The 23,801-nt window shown below is 37.9% G+C and overlaps 1 protein-coding gene across 1 annotated transcript in view; it reads left to right on the top strand.

The window, feature by feature from the left end:
* The window catches only part of ADAMTSL1 (ADAMTS like 1), a 401,766-nt gene that overhangs the window by 242,717 nt on the left and 135,248 nt on the right, over positions 1–23,801 (top strand). The window contains exons 4-5 of the mRNA XM_066568995.1: positions 4,218–4,263; positions 14,501–14,737. Coding sequence (XP_066425092.1) covers positions 4,218–4,263; positions 14,501–14,737 — 283 coding nt within the window. The remainder of the gene's footprint in view (positions 1–4,217; positions 4,264–14,500; positions 14,738–23,801) is intronic.

Raw genomic sequence — 23,801 nt, 5'->3', positions numbered from 1 at the left:
CGCTCTCCTCAATTTGCTGTTGTTGACACTTTTTGGGCCTGAGGTTGCAAAGGTGTCCTTGGTTCTCAGGCTGGAAAAGGATTGTTTTGTCTGACTAAACTGAGAACTTGCTAACACTTTATATGTAGTTCAGAGTTGTATACTAATGCACTACAGAATCTGGAAAATATGACAGCTAAAACTTAAGGCATCATGTGAACAAAAGGATGTGGAAAAATATTTTAAATTCTTTGCAAATTATTGTCAACTGAGTGATTTAGACATGAGTTTAGCAGACCTGACCAAATAGTTTCAAAAGGTAAACTTCTTAAAGTCAGTTCCCTCCTGATGCGTCTTTCTTGCTCATAACAACACTTTGGTGTTCAGGGCCCTCCTTCTCAATTCCTTTACAGGAAAAGGGGTATGCTGGGTGAGTAAAAGAGACTGACTATTCCTCAGAGAAGCACAAACAAATTGTATTGAGGATGACAGGGGGTCATAACACTGTGCCAGATTTGGGAAAGAGCGGAGAGCAACAGTGTGAAGAAAGGGAGATGCAAGATGATGTTACCCCCATGTGTGTAGCCTGGCTTCATGCCACAGCCAGACTAAGATCTCATGGGAAAAGACAGACCCACAGCATATTTATATCACAAGTACAATGCAGAAACCAGAATCTGTCCCAGAAGTGTGTCTATCAAGGGTTGTGAAAATAAAGTAGTGGAGATTATTCAACATTTCATCAACTTCCAGACCCTGTAGTGAATAGCTGCATCAAAATTCATATGCACAAAAATAATCCACCCATAGCTCATAGTTGCTTGTTTATGTGCAGACTTGTTTCTTAAGTAAAGCAATTCAAAGTCTGATGACTGCTGAGAGTGGCAGTTGATGAGGTCCTTCTCTGAAAATCTCTTCATAGTCTTTGGTAATTACTGATAAAGGCAGCTTTGGCAGGGGGTTGCTGTTCATTCTGGCATGGATTTTTGCAAGGCTTCTAACTCTAGCTGAGCACAAATACACATCTACTTGAGGCCTTTGAGGGGGGGACTTGAACTAAGTCTGCCTACAAACTGGAGCCTGGAGAAATAAATACCAGGGGTTTGGGTTGTTTACATTAAGAGAAGAGAATATTTTAATATATTAAAAGTTGTTAACCTCTTTCAGAAACTTTACTGGAAACAAGTGACTAAGTTTAAGGAATGAAACATAATTCCCAACAGCTTGCTTTTCTTTCATATTCACATGATAATAATTCCCTGTCAAGCCAAACCCTCAGCTACCTTTTTCCACTGAAAAATCCCCTGCGGTGTAGATAATAGAGACAGCTGAAGTACTGCTTACTTCTCCCACTCTTTCTGTGCTCTTCAAGATGAACTAGGCATATCGGTTGACTTCTGAGTTTTCCTGCTGGCTGTGCGTACTCCTTGTTTGTAGGAGTTGCCATTTATATCCTGAAGAGATCAGAGGATAAATGATGGCTGTATCTCACAACATGGGCTCAGTAGTCTGCCATGATCCTTCCTTGCATGCTGAAGGCTCAGTGCTGTGGAATTCTGCACAGTGTCCATGCTGAGATATGCGTGCAAATCCCATGAGTTTGAATTCCAAAGTAGTTGCTTGTGCTTAAGAGAATCTGAAATACTGTCCTGAGGTAGGGTAGATCTGAAACACAAACTACTATGCAAATCTATTGTGAAAATATATCATGTAAGGCTGAAAGCTGTTACCTGCTTTTGGCTGATGGGTGATACCTAGGAAACTACTGAGTTTAAACAACCAAGCTCCAAAGAATGTTCTTTCTGAGGAAACAAGGGGAATTTTCCAAGAGTGTTTCCTAGTCTTCATGAATCATAAGAGCGCTAGCTGCATCCAGAATTGCTCATTTTATCTGAACATCCCTGGCCGTTAGCCAGAAGAAGAAAAATGGAATAAAATAATGGAATAATTGTTTTTTCATACATCTAATGAAAGAACCTATTATTTTCCCTAACACAGAGAATAAGTGAGAAGTAAGTAGTTGTTTTTTTTTTTTTTATTTCAAAACAGATAATATGAAGAAACCATGAAAAGAAGAAGAAACTGAGAGGCAAATGATAGAAAGGAAGCTAAAGTTTTCCTAGAAGTTCAGTGGTTCTAAGATTAATCAGTTACAGTAATAGAAATTGTGCTAATAGCAAGTCTGTGTTAAGCAAAGTAATGTTTGATGGTTTGTGTGGCATTTCTGAGAGACACATGGGGCCGGTATCAAGCCTCATGAACAAGCTGTTCAGTGTGGTAAATGAGGCCTGCACTAGGACTGCCTGCATTCTGCATAATTTACCTCTTTATTTACTATCTATCATTAGCAAAGTACCTTTATTGAATGCAGTATAAGCAGGTTTCCATAGTATTTTTCCAAGCTTGCCTATATTGCTTGGGAATGACTGGAATAGTGTGGGTGGGAGTGTTGCTGGGGTGTTTTGTTGTTGTTACTGGGTTTTTTAGTTGGGTTTTTTATTTCATAGTCTATTATGAATATAATTTTTGTTATTGTACTGCCCAAACCAATTTTTTTCTACTGGTAGGTACACTGTGCACATTTTTCACTTCTGTGCATGGTTGAGATAAGAATTCATTGAAGTTAAATATGCAGTGCTACAAAATCACTGAATTAGTGATAGTGATAGTGATTAGTGATATTTCGGTTATGCTTTTAATATAATTTTATATGCCAAATCCTACATGACAGAAAATGTTATCTTTCCGCTTAGATTTATTCTGAAAATATGATGAAGTTTATTTACTTGTTTGTCTCCTCTTGTGGTCATTTAGACAACTGTGGTGTGTAAATGACTCCTGGATGAATTTCACAATTAAGTCTTGTGGATAATGAAGACAGAGAGGATGACTTCAATAACTTAAAGAAAACTTGTTCAATTAATTTTAGAGTTAACTCAGTATGGGAAAAGTTTCTCTGCTTTAAAAATAATTTTTTTTAAGTGAAGAAAAATCAGTGCAGATGCTGCTGTCCTTTCCCTTGGATAGTTCAAAATTATTTGGATTTTAAGAATCAGGATTGGTAAGCATTTATTCCTGAAGGAATGTGTGCTTGTTAAGTTGTGGCCAAAAAAAAAGAAGGGGGAGGGGAGAAAGTTGTGAAATTAAGAAATTTAAAATGTTAGGAATTCTGTTCTTTTGAAGCATATATTTTAAAAGCCAGACTCTGCATTCTGATTTGCATGAGGGCCTTGGCAGAGTATACTGTCTGGACTCAAAAAATACCTGAAGTTTCACCTAAGGTCACATGCTCAGAGTACATGCTGCTGACTGCTAAGAAGGTACCTGGCTGTTGAGCTTTCTTTTAGGAACCCTGCCAGCATCAAGGCTGGTATAGGTCTGCTGTGAGACAAAAGGAGGAGAGCACACATCAGTCTATGTGCTCTCCTTGACCTCACTGGGCCCAGCTGCTCTTTGAATGCTGTTCTGCACCAGTGAATTGAGGGGAAGCTTTATGTTCTCCTTCTTCCCTCATATCAAAATGGGAAAAAGCTATATCACACTAGCCTGAAAGAGGGGAAATCTAAACTGAATGAGAGGAGGTTTAAGTCAATTTTTTTTTTTTTTTTTTAACCTGAGAGTGGTCAGGCACTGAAACAAGTTGTCAGGAGAAGCTTTGCATGTCCCATCCCTGAAAGTGTTCAAGGCCAGGTTGAATGGGGCTTTGCACAATCTGGCCTAGTGAAAGGTATTCCTGTCAATGGCAGTGGGATTTGAAGTAGGTGGCCCCTTCAAACCCAAACTATACTTGAGTTCATGCTGCTGCAAGCGTAGTTCCTTCATCCTGGAGCCCAGTTGTTCCCCAGAAGACAAAGCCTGCCTGCTAAGACTGTGCCAGTGCTGGAGTGTGTGCCCAGGTAGACGCAGAGCTATGCCCTTGTGAAATCATTAGGAATTACATGGAGACACAAGACATTATTCAAGTCATTCAGATGTTGTTTTTCAGCTAAAGTCAGTATTCTCACTTCTAATCCCATTTACGAGCTGATGCTACCTTCTAGAAAGTAGGAAACTAAGGAGCTGTAGATTTCTTACCTCAATAGGGACAGATAACTTTTTACTTTGGGGAAGAGGGCTGGTAGGGGAGTAGGTGATTAAAAATACTTATGGGGAAGTTAATGACACAGTAAACATTATGTGTTGGCTTTTTATATTCAGCTATTAATGTTTTTGGTTTTGTTTTTAATTTTTGGACACAGGACCTGTGAAGGGCGAAACATCCGGTACAGGACGTGCAGCAATGTGGTAAGTCAAGTATATCTTTGATGTGATACAATTCATCTCATATGATAATCGTGTCCATATTACTGCAGATAATTTGGTGAAGTGATAGTGAGAATCTTGTAGCTATCTAAACCGTTTTCATACCACAGAACCCAAAACCATAGGCAAACCTTTGCCAGTTTCTTGAAATGTGGAGAGATTACAGCATAGCCTGATGCTAAAACTGTCTGGAAGGGATTGCATTCACAGCCATCATAAATAGAGAGTCAATGAAACTTCATGGTTGCTCTTTACAACCTCTCCTGCAGAATCAAGACATCTTGTGTTCCCAGTAGGGCTTTGGTAACCAGCTGGTTCACGTTGGTTAGTCTGTCAGGCTGGAGGATTAAGCTGTTAAGAATTGAAGACAAGTTAGTAGAAGATCTGCAATTCTATGAGTCTGTATATTTCTGTTCACTTCTGCCCTCACAGCATTTTAATTCTGTTGTGTGTCTTATAAAAGCAGTTTTACATAGCCTGTATCAGTGTTTTGGCATTTCCAAAGGCTCTTGCTGGTTTTTTAAATATGTGGCAAATATAGTTTTCAATACAATAAAGTAAGAAACTTCAACTTCTGTCTCAACAAAGTGAAAGTGTGTTTTCACTGTTGAAAATTGAAATAGAGGCTTTCATATGGAAAGTTTTATTGGGTGCCAAGAATAGTAAAGGCTCTCAAGTTACATGGAGAAATGTCAGTTTTACCAGTAAAGATGGAAAATGAAATCAAACGTACACCGGGCCAAGCTTTCTCATGCCTGATAGGGACATATTCAGAAGCCTTTCAATACATGCTTTGTTTAAAAAGTTTAAAAGTTTAACTTTAAAAAAAAGGAATATATTTGCTCATATTTAGCTTATATTTTCTTCAATAGACCACAGTTCACAATGAAAAAAACTGCTTCTATCTGAGCTGTAGTCTCCTGTGCAGTAAAATTGCTCTCAGTTCTTTAGGAGCTGGGCTTTGATAATCCCTGTGAGCCCCTTCCAATGCAGAATATTCTGTAATTCTGTGATTCCTCTGAAATTTTTTCTGATTGTATCATTTGAGTTCCTGAAATACCTCATCAGTCTAGCCTTCACCTTCCCTAGCTGACAGAAACTGGTGTAGTTAATAAATAGATTTGCTGGCAGATTAGCAGTCCAATTTTCCTCTGAGAAATTTCGGCTACACTACCTCTGTGTAAGGAATGGGAAGTTTGATTTTTGCTAGTCCAGTTGCAGGCCATAGCTCTGCCCTGTGACACAAAAAAAAACAAAAAGGAAAAAAAAGAAGAAAAAGAAAAGAGGGAAGGAACAAATAGATACCGCTAAAGGCTAATTAAAAAAATAATTGGACGACAACGAAACCCATTTGTTTTGTTTTGGTTAGGCATTGCATGCACATTGAGTCTTTCTGTGTCTTATTTGGCGTTGTGCATGTAAAGAGCAGTGAGACCGAGTACATCCTGCTCTCCTGCCATTATGTTCCTGGATCACTCTGATGAAAGGCTGGGGCTTTAGCTGGGTTGTAACCCTTATTTTGGAATCACTGACTTTCCAGGATAAGTAATATTTCTTTAGATGTTATTTTTAGCTTAGGTTCTGCTTTGCAAATGTGCACCTGAACAATTTTCCTTCAAAATAAAACCTCGCATAGTTTTGTCAGGCAATTCCTTTACGTATCTTTTATTTGGCAATACTGACTCTAGAAGTGAGGCATACAGCTGCAGAACTCAATTATTTCATACCAAATAATCCAAAATGAAGCCTTCAAGCTTTCAACTTTACTGTGCTGAAATCAGTGGCAGTTTTTCCTCTGAAATATGAAGACCCAGGACTGGTTTTACGATTTCAAACTGGTTTTGGGGGGACCGTAAAGAATGGCTTGTGCAGTGTAAATCTAAAGCTATTTAGGAACCCCAGACTTGCATCTCTAAAATCCATTCTGTTATTGAATTGTGCAGCTGTAACACTGAAATATACTCTGTCTCTTTCAGAATAGTAAAACAAAAAATTAAATCATGTACTTTGTCATTAATGAAGTCTGCTTTTTTGTCTCCACACACACACACACAAATTGGATCTACATACACAAATTTTTTCTGCATACACACAAATTAGATCTTGAAAACAGTTCATTAGGCTCATAACTTAATGAAGCTTGTGAAATTCTGCACTAGGAAAAGTCCACAATATTGTGTGTATTTTTGTTAACTCAGATTTTGCCTTTCAAGATTTCATCCAAAAAGACACTGAAAATTAAGAAAATGGAAATTACAGGATCATGAGACCTATATTTTCATCTGTTACATGACAGTCTTTGAAGGCAAAAGAGATCAAATCCCCCCATTCCAATCTTTCATTACCATTATCTTGTGCATAGCTTGAGGAATGATAAAATAACCACTATTTTATTTCATAAAATAACCAGTATTTTTGTTTTTTTGCAAGCTGCCTTTCTGTGAACTGATGTGTTTTTTTAATGACCCTCCTCTTGCAGGAAAGAATGGGTAATCATATATACTAAAAGCAAATTATTTGAAATGTGAAGTTGGAGAATTGGAAGAATAGTTTTGGAGTCTGGCAATGAATACATTTTATAGGCACTATCATTTGCAAGATTTTGTTACAGCTGGTTTTAATTCGTCCCAAAATTAAATTACAGAAGGGGAAAAAATGAGATAAAGAAGAAGAGAGGCAAGGGGAAAGAATGGCATGCCTGTCGTCCCATTTACCTATTTTAATTATTCCAGAGATGATGAATAATTTTGCATAATAGCAAATTTGCTACAGAGCATAATTAAGCTCTGTAGCAAAGACTGATACTGCTGTCTATAAAGTTTCTGAACAGTCCTTAAAACAGTAAATCCAGTTCAGTATATTTGCCACTTGCATTGTCTGTTGATGATCAGAAACTGGAAGGATTATAAAGCCACATGTGTAAATAGTAAAAGAAGGAATGAGAGAATCTGAAGATGATTTAGGGTTGAATTGCATCTGCTTTTCTTCTTATTTTTATTCACATGGATTTAAGCATATTTCCAGCCATTTTGGAATATAATCATGGGAGGGAGAGAAGGAGTAATTTGTTTTTCTTTAGAAAATCAGTCTGAATGCAATGAAAACATGTTTTTGCAACTTTCTGGGTTGTTGTACTGAACATTATGCAAAATAAACAAATATAATTCCAAACTTTGAGTAGGACTTTTTTACTTGTTCTCTTTCCTTATTTTTTTCCCTAAGCTAGAACACCCTTTTTTTCCTTCTTCTATGTGCATTATTGGTTGCCAGGTGCTCTCCAGCTTTTATACCAAGCTGTCATACCACCTCATATGCCCTTTCTCTTTTATAGTCCTTCTGCCAGTCTGCCGTCTTCTGCTTTCTCTTCCCTTCATTTACATGAAAATCACTCTGAAATTTGTTTGTTGGAATATGTACTGTCTTTATGCCTTCTTCTCAATTATCAGAATTCTTCTTGTGACTGAAAACATTTTTATTTTCCCTGGTATTTTTCCTTTCATTGCATTGCTTTCTGAATCAAAAAAAAAGGAGAGAAAGAAAAAGAAAAAAAAAGATGAGACTGACACTGAAGCTGCACAACATTACTAGCTCCTTCAACAAGGTTTCTGTTAAGCCTAAGATAAAATTTGTAGATTGTCCCATTAGTCAGGCAACCAAAGCTTGTAAACACCACCTGCAACTGTTTTAATATATACCTCACTTTCTTCACTTGGCTGAAGTACCAGCTGTAATGTCATCCCCCATTTTCTGGCTTGCATTCAGACAAGCTACTTCCATCCCTGTTTCTTATCAGCTCATGCTGCATTTTGTATACACCAGTACCAGTGTTGTTCATCTTACTTTCTACAAAATAACACAATCTTCTTTCCATGCTCTAAACCTCAGCCTGGAAAATGTCAAACCTAAACTTCCATATAAGTACATAATTCTCAGAAGCACTGGCTTATGTGTATGAGAAGTATCATCCCCAAGGAGATATTATCAGACCTACAAGAATGATTAGCAGAGTTTAATTTTTCAACCCAGTGGTGACTGAAATGCCATTTTGCAATTGAACCTCCCAATTTACATTTTGCAGTAAAATATAAAAAAAAAATATTAAACAAATTATAGGCACATATCTCCTTACTAACACACAATTTGTTTTATGCAAATTTAATTTTGAATTGAAAATTCTAAACTCAGATAATTTATTGGGACTACAGTCTGTTCTTCAAACTACTAGATTTTTATAACTTCCATCTTATTTCTGATTGGCTGCATTTTAAAACCTCAGTGTGTCATCTAGAAATTATTTCTTCATACTTTGAAACAAGTGCTTTTAGTATCTAGCAAATGACAGAAGCTTGGATGTCTGGATTTGCAATCTTTTCAGCAAGCAGAACTGTGAATCTGTGACAATTAAAAAATAGAACAAAAACCCCCACATTGTGTCCAGTTAATCTGAATGTAAAAAGAAACTTTGTTGCCCAAATAACCTGAATTGCTTCCCTTACAGTAATATTTCATGACTTGTCAGGACTCTGGGTAAATAAGAGTTTTAAATTCAGTATTTCTGATTTTTTTTTTTTTTGAACAGTTCATTTTTGAGCTCTTTGATAATATGGCACCCTCAATGCCTTTAGGAAAATATGCTTTAATATTATGTATTTATATTAGTTTTTGACTGAAGTTCTTGGAAATTTTCATGCTGAAAATAAACTTACTGTATCTAATTTAAATGCTTGTTTTAACACTTAAAAGAGATGGACAAAAAAAGAAATTAAAATTACACAGAAGGCTGCATATTGAACGATTTGACAAAATGGGATCATACTTCCAAAAAAAGACATTATTTTGCTGAAAAAATTATTTTATAAATATTTATGATGACAAATTTTAATGGAACTTTGCATTTGTAGTTCACTGACAATTTTAGCTCTCATCTCCATGCCATGTTTATTTGCTGATATTTCCCCATTTTCTTTGTTCCTATTATTTTTCTCAAGCTTATCTCTGTCAGATATTGCAATGTCTTGGAGTTCTTAGAGAAAGCTTTAATATGAGCCCCTCTCAATCTAAGCAACTAAGTATGACCCTAAGTTATTTCTAAGTTCATGGGAGTAGGCTATTGAAAAATGTGGCTGCACAAAAGGTACTTCAAGCAGGGCGCTCAACAAAGCTTCAAGGCTGAGGGAAGTTTCTCTTAAATCCCTAGATCTCCTAAGTCCCTGTGTTTTTATCTAAAATTCTTATTTGGTCTTAGACAAGCCCCTACTTGAGGACTTCAGGTTTTCTTTCTTGGTAGGGAAATTAGTGCAGCTGCAGCACCGTGAGTACTTCATGGAACTGGTTCAATAAGCTGTTCTGTCAGATGCTGCACAGAGTAGTCCAGTTGTTAGTCATTTTTTGTACAGAGGAAGAGCTCCAGGTATAGTAAATCATTCTTGGCCTCTGCAAATATACAAGCACATATATTGTAAACTGTTTTAAAGTTCCTCAACTGTTTCCACCTATCACTGCTTAGATAGGATCTTCTACATTTCACCCACTAAGTAAACTTTAAAAAGTCTGACCCTCTTTTGTCCTGTGAAATCTGATCTACCTGTCACCATCAAGGGACATCTGGGATTCATCTTATCTTTTCCAGTGGATTGTTGATTAATGGAAATTGTTTTGAATGGGATTCAAACATGGCAAAACTCCATCGACCTTATGAATTACAATAGGGTAAAATAGGAGGTCAAGTTTAAAAAAAAAAAGAAAATCGATGTGAGGAAGAAAATGAAGCCATAATAATATGGACCGCATTATATGCCTAAGAAGTGAGGATGAAACTCCTGTGTATATTTTAAAATGGGTTTCACAGATCAAAGGAGTTTCTGATCACCTTTAAAATTTTATATATTTTCATTGCTGTACAGGAAATCTTGACCTGACAGGATGAATAGGGATTTTAGGTATCCAGCACGGGCTCAGTGTTTCAGTAATATCTCATGAACCTTTGTGAGCTAAAAGCCATAAAAGACCCACCTAGGACTCACAGAATTAAAGGAGGAACAGTTGTTTCCTATTCACTGGAATTTTTTCATCCCTGAAAGGTCTTCATGAATGGGAAGTTTGAAGATAAATGGATCTAGATTAAACTTTCAAGTTTATTAGTTCTTTCTGATTCTTCAAGGAGTGCAATGGCAGCAGTTCCTCATATCTGCAGGGGCCCATAGATATTTTCTAAAAGAAAACAAAACTGTTAAGACTTGGCTATAGTACCAAAATTGGAATAACCTGAAGCAGGACTGTAGTAGTTTTATGGCCAGATACCAGGGCTGCCACATGCTCCAGGCCAAACACAGGCCATGCAGATGTGGTTAGCTAAATTCCTCACAGAACCACATAGCCCATGCAGAGATACACTGCCTCGTGCTCACTGCTACACTGACTTGGCCCATGATTTCTGGCTGTCTCAAAGTGCCTGTCAATCTGTTGTGCAGGTAGACAAGCTGCATACTGTTACACAGCTCCCAGAATCAGACCCTTAGCTGGACCAATATGTAACTTCACTCAGGCCAATGGAGCAGTGCTAGCTGGTAGCCATAGAGGGTCCCCTTCCCCTAAACCGTCATGCAAGTACCAAAAGCAGGCTGATCTTTTTCAAGAAAACTTTTTGGACTTAGTCTATAGTTTCTCTTGTCCAGGAGCCAGCAGAAGTAAGGCACAGCAAGACTGCCTCAGAACAGCAAGTGGCCTTATCTAAAGGTGTGCAAAGTGTTTAGAAGAAAATAGCAATTTACTTGAAAATATATGCAAAATACCCCACTGGTTTTATCTTATCTTCTGTTTCAGCAAATAGAATACTTATTTATAGGCTGAGAACTTATATTGGGCTTTGATCATATGTTGCACAAATGTCAGCACAAAGAGGCTCTGAGCTCCACTGACATATAATACAAACAAAAACAGTAAATTTAAGTTGAAAAAAAAGTGGATGTGCTAAGTTTTGTGCTGTTCCTATATTTTCAGTCTCAGTGACCTCCTTCTAAAAATGAGAAATGTTTAGAATTCAGACCACAGATTTTCTCAACACTGTCCATTTTGGCATAAAAAAAATGTTATACAGCTTGTGTAAGTATTATACTTGAACATGGAAGTACTTGTGCTTTTTTAAGCAGAAGAAAAGATTCTTCCTGAGGGAAAGACATCTCCAATGCCTTCAGGTAAATTTAAGATTCAGGATTTCAGCAGGAGAAAAGTTTATGTGACAGGCTGTGACCTTTTTTCACATCTGTGTGCCAAGATATGTATGTATGTCTGTGTTTCTGACTGCTTGCATGTATTCTTAATTGCTTCAAGTTTCATACGAAAACTTTTTTAAACACAAGCTCTGCTATTTAAATCCATTGTTTTGTTTTGACCACAGTATCAAAGAGTGGAAGTATTTAACATCAGTCCTGGTCACCTGCCGTGTCCTGAAGGCTTGTTATGTTGAAGAATGTTTTTTATTTCTTTGATTAAGAAGTAAAATCCAACACAACAAACCTAGTATTGAGTTCTGTACAAAGCAGGATTATGAATTCTGTATGTCCTGTGCTTTATTGGGCCTTTTTCTCTTTGTAAAAATAAAGCTGTTACAAGCCAGGAAGTTCTGAAGGTAGAGCCAAGCTTGAGCCAAACTAGAGAGCTGGCTTGGATTTCTGCAACCGAGCCTTGGCTTGGGTATCTGCCAAACCAATAGACCTGACTGTATTCATTTACAGACAGAAAAAATCACAGAAGGGTAGGCACCAGAAGATTTTGTGGTAGGAAATAAGGCCACTGTGTTCTTCTTTTCTTGTTTGAAAATAGAACTAAAGCAGATCTTGGGTCAAGCTGTAACTATCTTATTGTTCATCCTTTGTATAAGAGCAGAACATAAAGACCACTTTTTCTCTAATTACAGAGCTGTAGAGGAATAATGAATTCCCCACATATTTTTCTGCTTGCTTCAGTGTCCAAACTTTGTCTTGTATCAAAAATTTGCCCAGATCATAAAAAGACCCTGATTGCCCCTCAGATTTTCTTTATATTTTAAAATCAAACTGAAATACTTGCAACATTTTTTTTTAATCTTCTGTATTATATTGATAGAAAAACTGAGTTCTCCGGCAGTAAAATACCAGTTACAGGCTTTGACTTTCAACCTCCACTTTCAAAAAGGAAAAACAAGCTCTGGGTTATTACTCTTTGATACATATTTCTCTAGAGTTAGATTTAACCCACATCATTTTTTTCTCTTATGCCTTACTCCATTGAACCTTTTGTAACAGGAAAGCTATTGCCCTCTACTAAGATCACAGAACTTTTGACTAGAGTTTGACCCTTTACTTTTGGGGTGCATCAGACTCGAACACAAAGCGAATTAATTGAAAATTTCCTCACATGGTACAAAGAAAATTAGATGACAATCTGTGGCTAAGGCCACAGCTTGTATGTGTGCATAGTCCACAACAAAAAAGGTTTGGAAGTTGCGACCCAAGATTATTCAACATTCAAATAAAATAGCCATAATCACATTCCAACAGTGAATGAGAGGCCAGAAGGGCTAACCTGGGTTCAAGCCAAGGGCTTACAAATGACAAATTCATAGCCAAGACTGCCATGTTCCTTTGAGAGGAGATTAGAAAGCTTAGTTTTTAACACAGATTTTATTTTAGATTTTAATAATAAAAAATGATCCATTCATGTCAAAAAGTGACATGCAGCCTCCATGTCTTTCATATCCAAAGCTGTAATAGTTTGCCCTTTTAAAAAAATGCAGAAAACTGTTAGTGAATGAAGGGATAAGAATCGATCTGAGAAACATAGGTGACTATTTAATTCTAAGAAGAGATATTTTGCCTCGACAGCAGTAAGACTGGGAGCATAAGAAGTCTGGGAATAAGCCAGACTTATTTTCATTAATGATTGTCTAATAGGAAGAAGTAGTTTGAGGGCAAACAGAAGATACAAATATCCTATAAGTCTATTGTCTAGTTATGTGATCGTGCATACATCAAACACTTTTCATATGAAGCCTGCCATCAACACATAGGATTGCCTGTGATTTAGGATTAAAAAAATGTTATAGTCCTCAAGCAGAGGGGGAACAACTGTTCATTTCATCGGGTATTTTACCAGATACCATCCAGGAGCAGATCTCCTTACGGCAGTAAGGTGGAGGACTCCATGGATCTTAATAATCTGAGGTAGTCATTCTGCCAATGTTTGCTTTTTTTTTGTCTCAGTTCTTATGATGTTTAATGTTTTTTGTAAAGCTTCGCTCCTGCATTCCTGTAATTATGCGAGAAATTCAAGTTACTTCTAAGAAAACCCTAGTGAATCCCTAGCTTTTATGGTTGCTAGCAAAAGAAGACTTCAAATATCATTCTTCAAGGATCAAATACTGGAAAGGAAACAAAAAGAACTCATGTTTATTTTGCCTGAAGACTCATGATTTTAAAGCTCTTCTTGTTCTCTTGAGAACCTGTCTAATGTTCTTCAGTGCTAAGTAGCAGCAAGAAAATATATGTGGGTAAGAAAAGCCTAAAAATCTTGTCAACAATGTACTTTATGCAGTAGGAGTGGTCTTTATTTTTTATATTGGTAGACTGACTTCAGAGTTAGATTTATATGTCTCACAAATCTCCTGAAGAATTAAAAAAGGTATTGTTTTTTTTAAGATCTTCTCAGTTGGAAGTCCCTGTAAACTATGAAATCTTAGCTTAAAGAAATGCAAATATGTATCAAATGCTTCTGATTCATTTGGCCACAGCAATTGATTTATGTCACTGAGGCAAAAAGAAAAAAAGCTAGTGGCAAGAGCTTAAATAAAGAACAAAATCACATAGTTCTTTTTTGTCTCTCCTCAAACAAAGGGTAAAACCTGTGTGGAACAGAGTGGCTGTGCACACGTTTCTCCACATATGTGCACAAGTAGAATGAGTTCCAACAAGAGCATGGTGACCCTCTTTTGCTTAACCACAAGGCTGTGGTTAAGACATGTACAGTGCATTTCTTATTTCCCATTTACATATGGTCTTGGTGTTCTTTCAATACTTTCATGGAAAGAAGAAAGAAAGGTATAATCATCTGTTGAATTATGTGTCTTTTTTGTCTAAGCAGAAACTGTCTCCATCTGGCAGCTGTGGAACACCGCCAGCTGCATGATACTGCAACTGGCAGTCCTGAATAGGCCTGTTGATCTTCTTCTCCTTCTTTTCTGCAGGACTGCCCACCAGAAGCAGGTGATTTTCGTGCCCAGCAGTGCTCTGCTCACAACGATGTCAAGTACCAAGGGCAGTTGTATGAGTGGCTCCCCATCTCTAATGACCCTGACAACCCATGCTCACTGAAGTGTCAAGCCAGAGGAACAGCTCTGGTTGTGGAGCTGGCGCCAAAAGTTCTGGATGGGACACGGTGCTACACTGAATCCCTGGACATGTGCATCAGTGGCTTGTGCCAAGTAAGGAAAGAAGCCCTGCCTCAGCCCCTCTCCTCATGACTCCCTCCTCAGATCTCTCTCACATGCTCACTCCCTCTCCTCCTCCATACTTGTGTAATTTTAGGGTCTTTATTTTATTCATCTATTTTCAGATTTCCTTTACTGTTGGGTTTTGGGTTTTTTTTGGAGGGGGTGGGAGTGGAAGGGGGAGACATGTATAACCTAAATATTATTTTCTCACTTTATGCTGCTCCCTTGGGGTTCTTTTGAAGGATTTTATTTTGTTTTTGAACTGTTCTCTGTAGCTGCAGTAGTATATCTGATTTGAAGCACCAAGTATAAAGTAATGTTGTAGCTTTTAATTTAGATACATCAAAGTTTTCAAGGTCTATCAATCAAATTACATTATCTTTGAGGATTATTGCTCCCTGTAAATCAGAAACCTGTATGGCAGTAGATGAGGCACTAAAGTGAAAAATACTGCCATTTTTCCTTTAGGACTAAGCAAGCTGCTACATCTCCTTGGATGTTAGCTTTCCTTATTTGTTACCAATGAAAATTTGTAACAAATGGGGATTTTTGACCCTTCACTTCACAGCGTGTGGAGATCTCTTGGTCATTCAATCAATTTATTTGCATCCTAATTTGTTTTTTTATTACTTTGGTGCTTTTATTTATACACTGATGCTCTATCATTGCTTCTGTTAAATTACTTACTCTGTCTACATCAGACTTTATTCTTTTAAACTACGTGTAGGCTGCTGGTTGATGAAGGCGAGGACTTTTTCACCATCTCTGTTAGGTTCTGAGCACACCTAAGTCTCAAAAACAGTTGAGTGTAGATTCATGTTTCATTGCACAGTGACCTTAAAATCTATGTAAACTTGATGTGTTGTTGGCTTTCTAGTATTTTCAACTGCTTTTTTTTTTTTTTTTTTCTTGGGGGGTGGGGGGGGAAGCTTTCCTCTCTATTTCTTTTCTCTTTGATTTTCTTTTCTGAGCAAGAAGCAGTCCTGAAGTAAATGAAATAGAGTAGATAGTTCCTGGATTAGTCTCATTTGTGATCTGAAGAAGGCAATCATCTAGACCTCTTGACTTAAACCAAGGGCATGCATCTCAAATTTCTAGATTGCCTAATGAAACAGACTCTTTTTAGTCTTGTTTTCTGTTTTCAGATCTTTTAAAAACTTGACTGGAAGCACAAAAATCTAGATGGGAAAAAGATTCAACGTTTTTTGCATATAGTGGCCTAGGATTTACAAGCAGGCTGATTTCTGGCTTAGTCCAAATATAAAGCATACTTTTTCTCAATAAAACTTTTCCTTAGAAACAGAATTCCTAAGCATCTGAAACAAAGTCATTTGCATTCTCATGACATTCTTACTTGGAAGTCTGAAGGTAACTGCACTGCTAAAACTATAAACACTGATGTTATTTCTCTGTGGCTTGAGAATAGATATACTAGCAGTAGTGTCCCTGTGTAATTTTAGTTAAACTAACTCTTTTCTTATATACCCTAAAATGGTAGTATAATTTTTAATGCATAAATGACTTTATAGTTCCCATGTTCTTCAACATTCAGTTTCTTCAACCAATTTGCCATATATTTACAATTACCACATTTTTGAGGATGACCAAAAAAAAAAATTAAACTACAAATGCTCATGCTGTATTCCTCACAGTGAAAAATGGGTGTTAAATTTAAATCAACTCAAAATATTATTGTCTCAGTGTATCCCTGTTAGCCTGTCATACCTTTGTGACAGTAGAGGTACTGCATTAAAAAATCTATAATTAGGTTTGTCCTAACTATATGCTATAGGAGAGAAATTGCTTTACCATCTATCACAGCAATAGCTAGTCCTACATAAGTAGTCCAGAATGGTAAAGAGAATGGAATTGTCCATAATAAATGGTGAGCTTCCTTTAAAAGCAATGATCTTCCATTGCTTCTATAAAGGTTATTTTAGAAGTTTTGGAAACCATAGTATTATAGAAGAACCAGTGGGGCATTCTTTCTCTGTAACATTTGTGTGAATAAACTTATTTCTGTAATTATAGAGAATGCGTGGAAACTTCAGACAAGACAAAGTGTGATTTTAGAAATTATTTCTATTCATTTGCAGTAAGAGCTGCAGGCTACCACTTAGCTAAAGTGGTTGACATAAACATAATAATCATGGGTCTCAGTAGTTTGTGAGAATTCATAATGAACCTGGAAGAAAAGCAACATTTTCATGAGATGTCTCTGAAATGGCATGATTTCGGGCAGGCAACTGTATTAATATACATATGTTTTGTCACAACTGCAAAAAATTAAGTCTCCTAACATGTATCTTCCATATAAGGTCCTGAAGATTAAAAAGTGGAGTGTGTTTCTTATGTAGTTTAATTGCAAGAGTTTAATTCTGCACCTGGTACAGGGCAACCCTGGTTTTGTATGCAGATTGGACAATGAGATGCAGCAGAGGCAGCCCTGCAGTAAGGGACCTGGGGTTCCTGGCAAGTTGAACATGGGTCAGCAGTGCCCTGGCAGCCAGGAGGGCCAACCCTGTCCTGGGGTGCATCAGGCACAGCATGGCCAGCTGGGCAAGGGAGGGGATTGTCCTGCTCTGCTCTGAGCTGGGACAGCCTCACCTTGAGTGCTGGGGGCTGGTTTGGAGTATCACAATATAAGAGAGATACTAAACTGTTAGAGAGTGTCCAAAGGGTCACAAAGATGGTGAAGGGCCTTGAGGGGAAGATGTATGAGGAGTGGCTCAGGTTACTTTTTCTGCTCAGCCTGGGAAATCTCTTTGAGGCCTTCTCCATCCTCATGAGGGGAAAAGGAAGTACCCATCTCTTCACTCACATGGCCAGTGACAGGACTTTGGGAAATGGCATGGAGCTGAGTAGTAGAAGGTTTTAATTGGACATAAGGAAAGAGATTCTTCACCCAGAGGTTGGTTGGGCATTGTAACAGGTTCCCCAGCAAAGTGGTCACAGCACCAACCTGTTTGACTTTAGGAAGCATTTGTACAATGCGCTCAGGCACATGTTCTGAAATTTGGAGTGTCCTGCACAGGGACAGCTGTTGGACTAGATGATCCAGATGGATCCTTTCCAACTCAGCATATTCTATGATTCTATAATAACAGGTCCTTTGCAACAGTTGCACTACGTTGAAGGTGAATAATATGTTTTCTGGATTACTCAGAGCAAAACTACTGAAAGCAACTTTAAGTTTACCCTCCTATCGGCTTGCATTGATCCAAGTATTACAGCAACCAAGAAGATGTTCTTGAGATACAATATTATACATAAAACATATCTTTATTTAATTAGGTGTAAGAGTCCTGAATTAGTAAAAGTGACATTAAGATCAGTGTATGCTGAGATAGAGCATTTTTCCCAGTAGGTCAAACAACAGTGTTAATTATCTTAACTAACCATAGGAATATATTTCTTTCTATGCAAGACTTGGGTCAACCCATAGCCTATTGTGTGGTCACCAACTGTTATTCAGATTACTGAGATTAAAGGTTACTTGTGTTGCTTCTGTGTGCCTCAATACTCACTCCTGATTTAAGGGTGATGGATTTCACTCTGATTGACAAGACTGTAATTGTAAAAAGGTGCAGTATTTGGAAATGTTAAGATCCCTCTCTCATATTTATCCTTTATTTTTCATACAGTTTGGAGGTTTAAGACTACTAGTACCTTAACTGCATATTTATGAGTCTTTGTTTAATTATGAGATTTTGAGCTGAAGCCTTTGTTTTGCCAGCTGGCCACTTAGTAGTTAAAGTTAGAAGAGACGTCTGATTCTATTCCAGGCAAGCAAAACCAAATTTGTGTATAGAACAGGCTGTATCCCTGAATCTTTGATTCCAGGAGTATGGTTAGAGATTCTTAAAAATATTTTTAGTTTTATTTATGGAGACAGAGTTTTGGAGAAGTTAATCAGTAGCTGATTCAGGTATACTTCAAGGCATAGGCCAGTACCCATGACTGTGATAGTTCAGAAATCATGCAAGCTGCAAGCATTTTGCCTCTCTCTGTATTATATAAACGTGGATCTTTCCATATTATGTAAATGCATTTTCCCCATGAAGAGATGTATAACTTGCCTTTTTTCTTTGTGTGAAACACCTAAGAAATTAATAGGAATTAATGTCTGAACATAATTTTTTTTCTCTCTATAGTTTTATTCTTAAATGCATCATGTCACAGACCAAACAACAGCATTTCTCAAACAAAAATACTCAGAATGTTATATGTTCTAGTTCTTCCTAATCTTCTTGCTCCTCCTGAAAATTTGAAATGCCTTCCTCTGTGGATATCTCTGTAATTTGGGTGTCCTTTCTTTCTCCTTTTTTTAAAGAAATACGGATTACTTCTCAGATATTTGGGTCTCATTTTGAGTTTACCTCAGCTTGTAACATGTCCCATTGGTGTATTACAACTAGCTTTAACCTCAGTGCTGAAGTCAATAGAATGGTCTTTAAGGAAATAATGATTTGAAGTTCCACATTATGAAATGTCTTTATAGATAGAATTAATGGGTATACTGAGGACAACACATTTAAAACTTCCAGTTTCTAGTTTGACTTCCCCTGTTTGCAAAATAACATCCTGTACTTCAAATCCTTTTTTATGGTTTTGAGAGTATTAAGCAATTTCTGCATACAACAGTTGAAGGTGCAAAGTTGGAGAATGATGGGTTGATCCTGGCTGGATGCCAGGTACCCACCAAAGCTGCTCTCTGCAACCATGTCAGGCGAGAAATTTTAACTGAAGGCTCATGGGTTGAGATAAGGAATGGAAGAGGTCAGTCACTGATTACTATCATGGGCAAAACAGACTTGGGGAAATGAGTTGAATTTATTGCCAATAAAAAATCAGAGGAAGAGCAGTAAAACAAATCTCAAAAAACATCTTCCCCCCTACCTCTCCCTCCCTTCCTCTTCCTCCTCCCTGTAAGCAATAAAGGGAGATGGGGAGCAGAGGTTACAATCAGTTCATCACACATTGCTCCTGCCACTGCTCAGGGAGAGGAATCATTCCCCTGTTCAGTGTGGGATCTCTCCCAGGGGAGACAGTTCTCCATGAACTTCTTCAGCATAAGTCTATCTTGTGAGCTGCAGCTCTTCACAAACTGCTCCAATGTGGGTCGCTTTCCACAGGGTACAGTCCTTCAGGAACAGCCTGCTCCTCCTTTTCTTTGAAATCAAGCTCATTCTTTGTCATCACACTTCACATTATGAAAGCAAAAAAACTAGGAAATTGGCAGCAGTGAGCATGTGTGTTGGAGTACTGATTTATACACTCTGTTTCATGCAGCTCAAACCTTGTGTTTAATCTCTCTGAAAAGGAAGCAACATGGGTGTTTAACTTCCTTCCTTCCTTCCTTCCTTCCTTCCTTCCTTCCTTCCTTCCTTCCTTCCTTCCTTCCTTCCTTCCTTCCTTCCTTCCTTCCTTCACTTCCGCCACTTCCGCCACTTCCGTCACTTCCGCCACTTCCCTCCTTCTGCCACTTCCTTCCTTCCGCCACTTCCTTCCGCCACGTCCTTCCGCCACTTCCGCCACTTCCGCCACTTCCGCCACTTCCACCACTTCCTTCTGCCACTTCCACCACTTCCGCCACTTCCTTCCGCCACTTCCTTCCACCACTTCCTTCCTTCCACTTCCTTCCTTCTGCCACTTCTTTCCTTCCGCCACTTCCTTCTGCCACTTCCTTCCTTCTTTCCACCACTTCCTTCCTTTCTTCCGCCACTTCCTTCCTTCCGCCACTTCTGCCACTTCCACCACTTCCTTCTGCCACTTCCTTCCTTCCGCCACTTCCTTCCTTCCTTCTTGTTTTAATTTTTGGGTTTTTTCTGTTTTCCTCACCCATTTCACTTCTTCCTGTTTTTGTAGTCCTCATACTTAGTTCTCTCTCAACATAATTTTTGCCTTCTGCTTGTGTGAATTCTGAAAAATGTTCTTTTTCTTAACTCTGGCAAGGAAAAACAGGAAAGTCTTTGCTTCCTCTAGTGGGTGATCAAAGATTATTCAGGGCTTCATCTATCTCCAGTACAGATGTCAGAATCTGTTGCTGTGTAATACCAGATCAGGGGTAATTTTTATGGTTTTCATTAAAAATGTGGCCAAATAGTAAATTTTTGTGTAGTTTCCCAAAAGCATGTCCCATCAATATCATGGCCAAATCCTCATCTCATGTGGGTTTCGCTTCCCTGAAGTCACAAGTCATGAACAAGACATTTTCAGTCTGGGTAGTCTCTTGTACTTACACAACCAGAGTGACCCTTGTCTTCTGCTATCCTCTCAGCCTCTTCAGCCCAGGGATCCCAGGGGACCACATGTCACATAAGCTTCTGTGAAGTGTATGATTTGTTCACTTTAAACATTTCAGCAATAGCTCAGGACAACATAAGTTCTTCTCTGTGGAAATTCATGACAGCTTCACCATTTTCACGTTGAAAGGTTAGACACTGAAAATGTCCATAAATAAACTATCTGCTGAAAGGATGAAACAGTGTTAGGTTTCCAATCAAAGGGAAAAAGTGTAGCCATGATCTATGAAAGACAGAGTAAACTTTAGCAGAAAATTCTGAAAAAAAAATGATGCTACAATCATACTAGTCCAAGAAATTGATGAGAAATGTATTTGGGAAAAGTTATATACAAACTGACTTCTTGTGCATGTAGAATTGTGAGACCTATTGATTCCTTAAATTTCTCTGAAGAAGCAAGATAAGAGTTCTGTGACAGTGTTCACAGGGGTCTTCAGGTGAGGGAAGAGACAAGAATGTTGACTCCGTGTTCAGAAGGCTTGATTTATTATTTTATTATATATATATATATTAGATTATAACTAACTAAAAAGAAATAGAAGGAAAGGTTTCCTCTCAGAAGGCTAGCCAAGAATAGAATGGAATCAATAACAAAGATCTGTGGCTCGAACAGAGAGTCCAAGCTAACTGGTCTGTGGTTGGCCATTAATTGTAAACATTCAGGATGGGCCAATCAAAAATCCACCTGATGCATTCCACAGCAGCAGATAACCATTGTTTACATTTTGTTGCTCTAGCTTCTCAGCTTCTCAGCAGGAAAAATCCTAATGAAAGGATTTTACTGAAAAGATGTCTGCGACAAGAGTTCTACTTTTGCTTTCTGCTTTCTACATAAAACTTGAAAAGCTATTCTTTTGTTGATAAACCAAGCCTAATTCTAATTGTATGAGTGTTTTCATTATTGTTATTATTACTATTACTGCTGTTGCTGGGGGTTTTTTATTAAAGACCATAAAATTACTTCATCTATATGATAGAATAACATGACAAATCATATTATAGCTCTAATTGTAGGATCAGATCCAATGCTTATAAAACTGGGGATGTCTAAGAAAGCTGTTAACTAAATTTGTTATTACAAAAAAGTTGTTTAGCACCAAAAACAGCCTTTCATTTCTTCTCACAAAACTGGACAACTTTCTCCTTTACATTCTTTTAATTCTACAGGTTATTTGCTAAAGAAAGCTGCATCCCAAATGTCTATATTAATGTTTACTATTTACAGAGTATTAAATTTCTCTTTAAAGATCTACTTCCACATAATTCTGAAGGGGGTTTTAAAAAATTCTGATTTATTGATTCCTAAGAGTTTATTTGCTGTGCGGCACAGTGAATTCAAGTCAGCTAACAAGCTTAGTTACCTTTAGCTAACTCTAGTTACCTGGAGCTGGTCAGAAGTCAGACTTGGTGATCTTGGAGGTCTTTTTTTGATTCTGTGTTCAGCCAGTGGCTGGCGGGTTGACCTAGATGAACTTTAGAGGTCCTTTACAACTCAGACTAGTCCATGGTTCTATTTTGTGGTTCTAGATAAACCAGTACTTAAATGGCTCTGTCTGTGTGTGTGTCTAGACTGGGAAAATCTGCTCTACTTTAAATAGGTGACTGTGCTGTATGTCCTGTGTATCATGACTTCATGATAGAGAGTTTCTCCTTCTCTCTTCAATGTACAAACTGTTGCTGTACACAGCCTCTTCTGTTTCCAGTTCAGCCCAGAATACAGAGCTAATCAGGATAATAGCATCACATGTTTGGAGTCTGGTGTATGAAAATTTACTCATTCGCCCAGTAAACCTGCATGAGACAGGTAAAAATAAGATTAGGTGGTCACCTCAGCAGGCTCTCGAAAGCTTACAAGCCTGCCTTGGGCCCTGACTGTCCATGTGGGATACACTTGGGATGTAGCTGCAGGAATTTGCAGCTGGGTCCATGGCTGCTCCTAGTCATTCCTTAGCTTGGGATCTGATTTCTTTGCATGCCTTCCTTTCAACTCCAGTTCTGGGGAATGAGAACACCAGGAGTCTATCCCGCCCCATGTTAACCCCTGATCTGCATTTTTCCATCCTGCAACAGTAATTGGTCTAATATTAGTGACTGTTCTTGTCCTCCTTTAGCACCGGTAACAAGGAGGATTGTGTGCTGATTTTCACAAGATCCCCTTTTTCTACACTTAGACGTTATCTAACTGTGAAAACTCTGAGACAGGAACTTCCAGTAGGAGATTTTTACCTGTGTTTCTGTCTTTCACTCACACAGAAGGACTGAAAGTGCTGTTATTTGCCTGTTTGATGGCAAGGTGGAGAAATGAACAGCATTTGTTTTATTAATTCTCTACAAACAAACATCATTTTGGTTTCCACCAACCCCTATTACTTTGGAAGTGGTTTGTTCCCCATGACAACTTCCAGTAATAATCTTTTTCTTCTGCCAAGGCTGTGACAGAAATCAGGTCATATAAAGGAAATTATTTGTGGAAAAATATGTCAAGGTATTTACATAGTGCTGGGATTTCAGTCTTGTGTAGTTCAGCTATTTCGGCCTCCTGTTTGTAACCTTTTTTTTTTTAATAGTCCATTGAAACCTAGATGTCTTCTTCAGAGATAATATTTCAGAAAGTACTGAATTCTTGAATTGTTGTTCGTATGTTTTGAACCTATGTTGGGCTGAATGACTGAATTGCCATTTGAATATTTTGCAGGTAGCGAATCATAATTTTGTTCTTTTGTTGATGAATTTCAGTTTTTCTGAGGCAA

The sequence above is a fragment of the Molothrus aeneus genome, chromosome Z (assembly GCF_037042795.1).
Source record: "Molothrus aeneus isolate 106 chromosome Z, BPBGC_Maene_1.0, whole genome shotgun sequence".
NCBI classification, from domain to species: domain Eukaryota; kingdom Metazoa; phylum Chordata; class Aves; order Passeriformes; family Icteridae; genus Molothrus; species Molothrus aeneus.
Note: the sequence above shows the minus strand (reverse complement) of the source record. Positions and strands in the feature narration are given on the sequence as shown.